The sequence below is a fragment of the Cicer arietinum genome, chromosome 5 (assembly GCF_000331145.2).
Source record: "Cicer arietinum cultivar CDC Frontier isolate Library 1 chromosome 5, Cicar.CDCFrontier_v2.0, whole genome shotgun sequence".
Classification (NCBI taxonomy): Eukaryota; Viridiplantae; Streptophyta; class Magnoliopsida; order Fabales; family Fabaceae; genus Cicer; species Cicer arietinum.
Window position 1 is genome coordinate 78,728,291 of NC_021164.2, and position 9,895 is coordinate 78,738,185.

General features: G+C 29.5%; 2 protein-coding genes across 10 annotated transcripts; both read right to left on the bottom strand.

The window, feature by feature from the left end:
• Nucleotides 1-1,650: 1,650 nt before the first annotated feature.
• On the bottom strand, nucleotides 1,651-4,565 carry LOC101505887 (probable ribosome-binding factor A, chloroplastic). 9 transcript variants are annotated; one of them, XR_012162941.1, is made up of 4 exons: nucleotides 3,955-4,565; nucleotides 3,691-3,864; nucleotides 2,201-2,445; nucleotides 1,651-1,977 (listed from the first exon to the last, which is right to left on the bottom strand). XR_012162941.1 is itself a non-coding variant. In XM_073368156.1 (3 exons), exons 1-3 carry the CDS (start codon nucleotides 4,303-4,305, stop codon nucleotides 2,269-2,271), a joined length of 702 nt encoding a protein of 233 aa, XP_073224257.1. In that variant the 5' UTR covers nucleotides 4,306-4,565; the 3' UTR covers nucleotides 2,051-2,268. The 9 variants fall into 9 exon arrangements, 1 of the variants encoding a protein (XP_073224257.1); XR_012162940.1 differs by having other exon boundaries at nucleotides 1,651-1,982; nucleotides 2,131-2,445; XR_012162938.1 differs by having other exon boundaries at nucleotides 2,205-2,445; nucleotides 3,955-4,563.
• Nucleotides 4,566-8,866: 4,301 nt separating this feature from the next.
• LOC101505556 (auxin-responsive protein SAUR50-like) lies at nucleotides 8,867-9,895 on the bottom strand. The gene has a single exon (XM_004500702.4). It carries the CDS (start codon nucleotides 9,604-9,606, stop codon nucleotides 9,274-9,276), a length of 333 nt encoding a protein of 110 aa, XP_004500759.1. The 5' UTR covers nucleotides 9,607-9,895; the 3' UTR covers nucleotides 8,867-9,273.

The window sequence follows — 9,895 nt, forward strand, 5'->3', positions numbered from 1 at the left end:
TTTAATTATTTATCAATTGTGTCACACTATGTTGGTGAGAAAATATATTTTAAATTTAATATGTGAAAGAAAATTACTAATTTATATTTTACCCTCTTACAACCTTATGTTACATTGTAAGTGAAGATATTTTAATCAAAATCTAAGAGTTTGTTTGGATGAGGTAATTGAAAATTCTAGACAATTTAAATTATTCAATTGAATTTCTTTCATTTCTAAATTTTGTTATTTGAATAAAAGAATCATTTTTTTAAAATTGAGCTATTTTTATAAATTTCACAAGTTTTGGGACAAAATTGAACATTATATTTAGGCTACAACTGAAATTTTGTAAAACCTGAGGGACTATTTTGCAATTTTAATGGATCAATTTGCAAAGATAACTAAAAAATAGGGACTAATATGCAAATTTTAAAACATATGGTCAAAAATATGCACTTGCAAAAATTGTAAATATGCTATAAAGCTAAGAGGAAGTTTGAAGTTCTTAAGTTTTAGGTGGTATTGGGAATTCTCTAAATTTAGTTTTAACAAGATACCTCATAAAATCCCTTTATTTTGAAAATTCTCTAAACTTATTATCCAAACTTGATAATTTACTCGAATGATTTTCTCCTAAAAAATTACATTATCTCAAAATTGAGTCAAGTGTGATTTTGATCTCATCCTCTTGAAAGAATTGATACACATACAAGTTGATTTAGAATAATCTCTCACCTTTATTTTTCTTCAACTAAACATTATACTATGTAGTAATAATTAATCCCCTCGTTCAGTATATAGGCTGATGTGATGTAAACTGAAAATAAAAGGATTTTTTTAATGAGGATTTGATTTGAACAGATTTAAAACGGTTGGTTTGTTGTGTATAATTGTGTGCATAGTAGAAATTGCATTGGATTGTTGGCGTGCAGCTATTAATGTTTGATTCACTTTACCTTGCTGTTTGATTTTCAAAAATCAAGCCAAAATCAGGTCTCAAATGAAAGCTCATCACTGAAAACATAGAACGAGATCACTGTGAGGTGAGAAAGACAATTACCACGTCCATGGAAGTAGATAGAATATAGAAATAATTGTCAAGGAACTGTATCATCTTTAGAGTCAGATTGGATTAAAAATGTTGTATTACATATTCTTCAAGTAGTATTTTATTTATATTAAAGTTGAAAAAATCTTATATTAAGTTGAAACGTAATATTGGTTTTTTGCAGACTTTTAAGTTAGAAGCATTTGGGGCGATGCAGTATTTTTAATAAGTTGAAACATTTTTTATAATTAAGTTGAAACCATCTCCATATCTCAATTGAAACTAGATTATGAGATTTCAAAATTGTTTACAGTAACATTTTTGCAAGATCTAATATCCATATTTCATAAATCACAACTACTTTATTTGTATCATGTCCTATGATAGTTTAATGATTATAGCTTTCTCCATTCAGGTATACGTATCATGTCCTAGAAACGTAGCTTAGATCTCTCAGCAACTTGTCTTCATGTTTGTGAGAAAGTATTAGCTACTTGATTGGACAGAAAAAAGTGGAAAGGCATTTTTCATTAAGCCAGTGCCTCATACCAGATTCAAAGATACTAGTGAGAAAGGTGACAAGAGGCGAAGCCAGGAAGGCAAGAAACAATACACACCACTAAACGAATCGAACACCAGGTAAAAGAAAGAAACAACATAACACGAGGTTGAGATGCAAGCATCTTGTTCCTGTTGTAATTTATTCAAGATACTGACATTCAATTTACAGAGATCAAGTAAAGCAAGAACAGAAATGTACACTCAAGTCCTTTCTTATACTCTCATCCTGGGGTATGCCATATTTGGAGATAAAACCCTAAAATTGGTCGACCTTAGTTGGAGCAAATCTTTTGACATGTCACAACTTCATGTTCAGATATTTTTGTCACTTAACTAATTAGAAAGAGCAGCATCTTTCCAGATAAGCATTGGAATGAAGTGTTTCCCTGCACTGATGTAAGTACTTAATTAATTTAATAACTAAACAGCAATGACAATCTTTTCATGATATTCTAAAGCTAACCAAACCAAATTTGGGATAAATATATTAAGTATAATTCTTTTTGGAATACAAACCTAGTAGAAAGCTTGAGACTAACCATTCATCTAGACAAAACGGAACTCGGGATTATCTAAAGTGCTTCTTGACATAAGTTCATCAAAACATACCTACCAACACTGAATGGTCTCTCCATCTCCATAACAAACAGGCACAATACTGATGCTCTGGGAGGCAGCTATTCCACATAAATGATACCTTCGTCAGGGTCTTCATCGTCCCAATCAGCGTCGTCATCATTTTCTGATGAACTCAACTGCTCAATGTCATCTTCGTTCGCTGATGAATCTAACAGCTCCGTGCTTTGACTTGTTCCACTCTTTTCATTCTTAATTTTATCTAATATTTCAATGACCTGAAAATTTGAAGTGGTGGATGCACCAGATCAGTAAAAGCTCACAGCTTATCAATAAAAAGTGGCCTACAATACAAGTAGCTGAAATACATAAAGGAATGGCGAGCATAAGTGAGCACAGGGCACTGGCTATGGAAACATGCTGATTAGCATTTATTTGAATTCATCCAAGAATAACATTTATTATATCAAAATTATTATACAATTCTAGTAAACATCTGACGTGCAATGATAATGTAAAAAAAGATTTAAACGGTCAATTAATCATCCAATTATATATGATCACAAATTACTAACAAAACTAGACACAGAGTAGAATAGCGATGATCTTGTCTTATATCTCTCATTTTCTTGTAGGAGAATAATGTGCAACCCACAATTCCTTCATCAGAAAAAGAAAGAAAGAAAGAAAAAAAGGCTGAAAAGCAACCAAAGAACCCACCCTCTCCCCTAAAAAACACTGCTTGAATGAGAGTAGCAGCACAAGAAGTTGTTTATACAAGTGGCTATAGAAGTCTATTTGCCATCTTAGTTTTATGTGTCCCTTATAGAATACCTAGCAGCAGTGACCCGTGTAGAAACAAGGGTCTAGAAAGAGCCGGCGCAGAATTGTGGGGGACCCGCAGGAAGAGGAACAAATTGAACCTGACAACTTAAGGCCATTCATTTATATATAAAGTAGATAGATAGAAGATAAACCCTGTGAGAAGTGGTGAACTGACATCAAAAATCAAAACAAAAATAATAATGCAACAAGCAACGCAGTGCAAAAACAATTTGAGTGGAAATTTGTACTAGTAGCAATAGCAAGTGCATTGTACTACGAGAGGGTATCATTTGTCAATTAAATAAAGAAGGTATCATTTGTACTAGTAGCAACACAGTTTTCTTAATAACAATTAGTATTAGTTTTTCATTTGAAATGACCAATGTTACTAATTAATTGTCAGTTTTTGTTAGAGGAGTTGAACCCATGAACTCCTTATCATTCTAATCCCTATGTTCCTCCCCCAAACAACTAAACCACCTTATGAGTTATGACTAGTAATACAAGACAATCAAGAAACCATTTCAAGCTCCATGACCCCATCCATTACGTATTTGGATTATTGACCGACAATTAATCAACGTTACAAAGAAATGGTAAGGAAAGGGACAAGCTGGAAACTGAACAACACAAACTTGCAATTGTATGCATACGTACAAATAACCGGAAACACAGGCATTGATTACAGTAATTCTTACCCTGCTTCCTCTCTCAAATGATTCATCTTCAATAAAGCGTATCTCGGGAGTTAACCGCAACTTCATACGCCTCCCCAACTCACTACGAACATATTTGGCCTTTGACTTCAAGCCAGCCATGGCCACTTCCTTCCCTCTTGCATCTCCAAAAACAGATACATATACCCTAACCACCTACACTAACAATGCAGAATTAGAAAATCACATGGTGGTAATATACCAAAGCATTACATCATAGAAGGGAAATAGAGAAAGAATTGAAACCTGCAAATCGGTAGTAATTTGAACATCGGTGATGGTGGTGACGGAAGAGAGGTAAGAATCGGCTCCTAAGGAAGCTTCTGGAAGAATGGCAAACTGCAAAACATTATCAGTGATGAGCATATCAGAAAGCTCTCTCCTAATTTGCTTTGCAACCATTTTGACTCTCCTGGGATTCGCCATACACCTTATCATTCTAGAACACTTATTCGTGTTCGCATTGCCAGTGATTGTGAGGGGGACCCACACACTCCTCTGCATCGGAATTATACTTGATGTTGCAGTTGTGGGGAGGTTATAACATCGCCGCCAACAAGGCATGAGTGCCGTGTGAACAACTTGTGTCGTACTCATTGCACTGCTCTAATAATACTAATAATTCTCCAAATTGAAAATCCCTTTACTTTACTTTATCCTCTATTCTTTCTTTCTCCCTTTTCACGGGTCGCGCGCTTTAAGATCAGATTCTTATATATATGCACCAGCGCCACCAATAACAAACAAACTCACATTTTTTGCTCATTAGTTCAATTCTAAGGTTATTGGCCGAATCATTACCACCAAATTTCAAATCTCACCCCAACATTATCAAAACTTCCCAAATTTTTTTTTTTCTTTCAATTTTAATCCTTTCTAAATCAACTGAGATTATTTCAGATTATTTCGGATTAATCAATTTAAGGATGTAAATACTAAAGAGTTGTTTGATTCCCTTTTCGATTTCTAGTTTTTAATTTTTAAAATAAAAAGAGTTAAAAACTAATTTAGTAGTATTATTTTACAAAAATATTTTTAAAAACTGTTCTATTTATCAGTTTTGAAAAAAAAATGAAAAAACAAAAACAGATAAGAGATATTTTGGTTTTTAATTCTCAATTTTCTTTTGAGAAATAAAAAACACGAAAAATTGGTATTTTCATTAATGGTAAATGCATAAGTACATGCAACTTATAAATAAAAATACACAAAGTATATAACAACAACAATTTTGTAAACAATTTATTAGTATTATTTTCTTTTAAATAATCATTTGTTCATAAATATTACTATATAACAAAAACTATATCAGAATATTAATTATAATAATATTTTAACGAATAAATTCTCATACTGTAAAAAATGAAATACGTATCAAATAAATTTTCTATTTCTAGTTTTTAAAATATTTTTCAAAAATAATTTATCAAACAAGTTTTTTCATTTCTTCATCTTGAAAACAATTTTTAAAAATAAAATTACCAAACAATTTTTTATTTATATTCTTTTTAAAACAATTTTCTAAAAATGATTTATAAAATAGATTTTAAAATCTAAAAAAATCAAAACTCATTTGAAATAGGTCCTAAGTTTTTGTTGTTGTTTTTTTCTTTTTTTGAATTTTTTATACATTCATATTAACTTAAATATCTCGAAATTAATACTCTATAGCTCTGGAATAGCCAATTTAATTATATAAAAAATTTAAATTAGTATTAGAACATTTTAATTGATCAATCCAAATAAATGTCATTCACATTCGTTATTTTGGAGAGATTAAAATTAGCAATTAAAAAAATAGAGGACTTTTGAGAATATTGAAGACGGAAATGAAAAATGAGAAATCTTCCTCCCACCTCATCACCTTTACCTCTCACTCCAAAACACGTAAAAATATAATTTTATCCTTTACTACTTGATAGTCAATATTTTTTAAATTATTAACATTTTGATAATGTCAATTTTATAAATAAATAAAATAGAAAAATTGCATTTCAGAAATTTTGTATTCATCCAGATTTTCAAAATTTGTAAACAAATCTAAAAAAGTGCATTTCAGAAGTTTCACATTCATCTAATGTTTCAAAAATTTTAAGACTTTTGAAAAAATTTCATTTTCGAAGTTCACGCTCATCCAAAATTTCAATATATTTCTAAATTTTTGAAAAAATTGTATTTCGGAAGCTTTACATTCATCAAAAGTTTTGTATTATTTTTAAAAAATTAGAAAATTTACATTTTAAAAGTTTCAGATTTATCCAAAGTGTCGATTTTTTTTTAAAAAAAAATTGTATTTCGGAAGTTTCACATTTATCCAAAGTTTCAAAAAACAAAATTAAACTTTTGAAAAAATTGCATTTTTGAAGTTTCACATTCATCTAAAGTTTCAAATTTTTTTAAAAATTATTGAAACAATTGCCTTTCAAAAATTTCATATCTATCTAAAGTTTCAAAATTCTTTTAAATTTTTCAAAAAGTAAAAAATAAAAGAGTAATAAAATAATATTTGTATATATTTTGGAGGGAGGATAAGTAAAAATGAGGAGGTGGGGGAGGTAGATTCGTCATGAAAAGTTTCCTACTTACTATAGTTAAGCCCAAAATAAAACAACACTGTTGGGCTCTTCATTAGACCCGTGTCATATCGTATAAGGCCCAAACAAATAGTTCGGATATTTAGTAGGATTAGGATTTTCTATAGGTCGTTGACCAAACAAATAGATTTTTTATAGGTTGTCCAAAAAGGTCGTCTTTTCAAAGGACAACCACATAGTAACAAAAAAAATTTAAAATTAAATTATTGTTATATAAAAGGGTAAAAAGAATAAAAAAATCCATAATAATATAAATTCATAAAATGATTGAAAATAACAAAAACAAATTACTAAAATTTAAAAATATTTTTAAGTATAATCAATTATTTGGTATAATATGTATTTTCTCGAAACTTTATCTCTAACATCAATTTTAGTTATAATACGAGTATTACTTGAATGAATTTTTATTTCTCTAACACCAATCCAAATGAATACAAAAGATGATTAAAATTAATTAAAAAAAAATTGTAGAGTCTAAATAGAGTTGTCTATATCGTTGAGATAATAATTTAGATTGTGATTGAATCAATAATCAACTATTTTATAATTTTGTTAAAGATAATATTTAAAATTCAATCATTTAATTTTATATCACTTTTTATATTTTACTATTTTATAATTTTGCTACATAATGCGAAATTCATTTATTTTCATTTATTTAAAATCCAATCATCTAAAATTCATTTATTTTTTATTCTTCATTCTACTATTTTTTGTCTATATCTCTATAATTGAAAAACTAATAGTAAAAAACATAACCCTTTTTGTTTAAATTAGAAAGCTTTTGAACACAAAAAATAGCAAACAATTTTTTTAAAAAAATAAAGATGTTAAATTACAAATTAAATTTTTTTAAAGTAATATACAATATGTGATTATTTTTCTCTTATTAATGTTCGGACACACATTCTATTCATTTAATACACAAGAAAATATTTGTCTATATAAATTGATCATGAAAACAAAAACATGCATTTCAAAATATTAAATTTGTAGACTGGATGAAGGATAAATGAGAACAGAGTTTTAATGAATTGCAAAAATAGTCAAAATCTAGTAGTGATGTCTTATCATTCATAATATTATTTCGTATTTTTGTTGTAAAAAATAGTACTTTGAGTTTGTTCATTATATACACTATCTAAAAACGATAATTAAATCAAAATATTTTTGAAAGAAACATGTGCCATAACACTAGGGACAATAACAAAATCCACACTCATAATTACCCATCCAAACACATGTGATTTGGGCAAGAAAAATCATATTTGATTGAGTGTGGATGTGGGTGCGGTTTTTTCCCGAAACTAAAACGGAGGGGCATGGACGAGTTTGGGGATGTTGATATCCACACCGCACCCGAACCTACTCCGTAGTAATATTATTGTTATTTTTAAATTATATATATATATATATATATATATATATATATATACATATTCAATAAATTAAATATTTTTTAAATATTAAAAATTATAATTTTTTCTCTATAAAAAATATAATTTTAATATTTTATTATTATATAATAATAGTTATTTTATTATATTAATTATAATTAATATGATTTTTAAATTCATTATTTTATATATAAGAATGAGTGCAGACGGAGATGAAGACCTAAACTTCACACCCGATAAAAAACGGAAATGAGTGCGAATTTTTCCTAACTAGATGGATAGAGAGGTGGTTAAGGCAAAATTCGCTCTCACCCCGCCATATTTCCATCCCTACATAATAATTCTAATAAAGAATTAGTTAGAAAAGTTTGAGTGAAAATGAGACATAAAACATAAAATACAAGAAATAATAGTTCATTCAATTAATAAAAAAAATAATAGTACTCAAAATAAAAAATAAAAACCAATGTAACAAAATATATATCAATGTTTGCAAAATATATATTCTATTTTTTATAAGAAGAAAATAATTTATAATGATTGAATGTTTAAAACACAATAAAATCTATACAAACAATCACTCATATTTTTATGATAATATTTTTAAAGTAAAAATTACTATATTTTATTTGAATATTTTTAATTGTGAATATAAACAATCACTTATATTTTTTTATCATATTGTTTAGAATAAAAATTACTTATTATCTAAAAATTACAATTTTTATAAACTAAGAAATTTGTAAATATAAAAAAAAAATTATGATCAAATTAATAGATTAATACATATAAATATTATCTTCAAACTTTAAAAAATTAACATAATTTTTTTTTTGACAGATTACACTGTTACGCAGATTATATTCTAGTTCAATTTAAAAGGCATAGCAAAGTGTAGCTTCAGATGTTCCGTACACATAAGTACAGCGCGTTTGTCAGACAAGTCATGCATGTTTTGCTCCCTTTACTTTTACGAATTTTGTTTTATATTTGCATCATAATTATTTAATTTTTTTTCTAACATAATCTAATCCCCCGTTACCAGTTTGTGTCCCGGCACAAAATCTTAATTTCACATGGCCTACAATTTCTTCCTCGGTGGGGGTGTGGAAAGACTAAAGGGAGGTGGCAATAACTACGAACTGATCATGAAACGCCTGCGAGGGAGGAAAATCAACTTCAAACCCTTTATACAAATTTTACCCCAAGAAATGCTCCTGGGAACAAAAGTTATAGTCACATAATATGATAAAAAAAAAACACCCATAAATATATAGGGCTATTCAAAAGAAGAGAAAATAAACAAAAATAACTAAAAAAAAAGGGAAAAACTAGATCGCGAATTGATCCACATCGCATGAGTGCGTGCAGTTTGCAGGACGCTCTAGTATGGATCTGGGCTTTGGTGCAGAGGTCCAATTGAGACGGGGCAAGGCCCATTCCGAAACAGAAACGAAAATAGAGCATAGTGAAAGAAAGATGTTAAAAAAAAGAGAAGCAAACAAAAACAAAAACAGTTAGATGTAGCTTCATCTTGATCATCGTTCTTCAATTGAATGAGAGCCGTTGATTCATCTGATCATCGATGTTAGAGATCGGAAAACAACTTCTTGACAAGGAATAGTGAGACCCATATCATGATCGAATCCGAATTCTTCCTCAGCTTGTCGAAGGAGTGTCTGAAAGTGAGGGTGAGTTAAGAATGAAATTGGTACAATGTATCTGCTTCTGTTTTCACCAACATAAACAGCAAAATGACCTTTTGGTACATCATGTGGAAGAGTACCGTCATCTTCTTCTTCGTCTTCATACCCATTTTTTTTGCCTAAGCTTGAACATCTCTTCAGGATTTGTTTAAGGACTGTAGTTTGAACTAGTTTGGTTGATTTTGATCTAATTGCCATTAACTTTGAGAGAGAGAGAGAGAGAAAAAGTAGAAGTAGTAGTGGTGGTGGTGAGAGTGATATTGATGGGGGTGACGGTTAGTATTTATGAAGAGGCAATGAAGAGAGAGAGAGAGAGAGAGAGAGAGAGAGAGAGATTCATGTGGAGTGTGGGGGCAATTGGAAAGAAGAGGGGCACGGGTGTTTTGGGGTGTGTGTGTGTTGATTTGTGTAAGACATGTTCGTGGTGGGAACAAACCCCCACTGGCATATCTCTACTATGTTGCTCCTCTCTATGGCACTACCAACA

Excerpts from the sequence above, each read along its gene's own strand:
- LOC101505887 (XM_073368156.1), bottom strand. The coding sequence starts at position 4,305 with ATGAGTACGACACAAGTTGTTCACACGGCACTCATGCCTTGTTGGCGG. Across the intron at positions 3,865-3,954 it reads AAATTACTACCGATTTGCAG|GTGGTTAGGGTATATGTATC; the intron begins GTTTCAATTCTT and ends TTGTTAGTGTAG. Across the intron at positions 2,446-3,690 it reads CATTTGAGAGAGGAAGCAGG|GTCATTGAAATATTAGATAA; the intron begins GTAAGAATTACT and ends TCAAATTTTCAG.
- LOC101505556 (XM_004500702.4), bottom strand. The coding sequence starts at position 9,606 with ATGGCAATTAGATCAAAATCAACCAAACTAGTTCAAACTACAGTCCTT.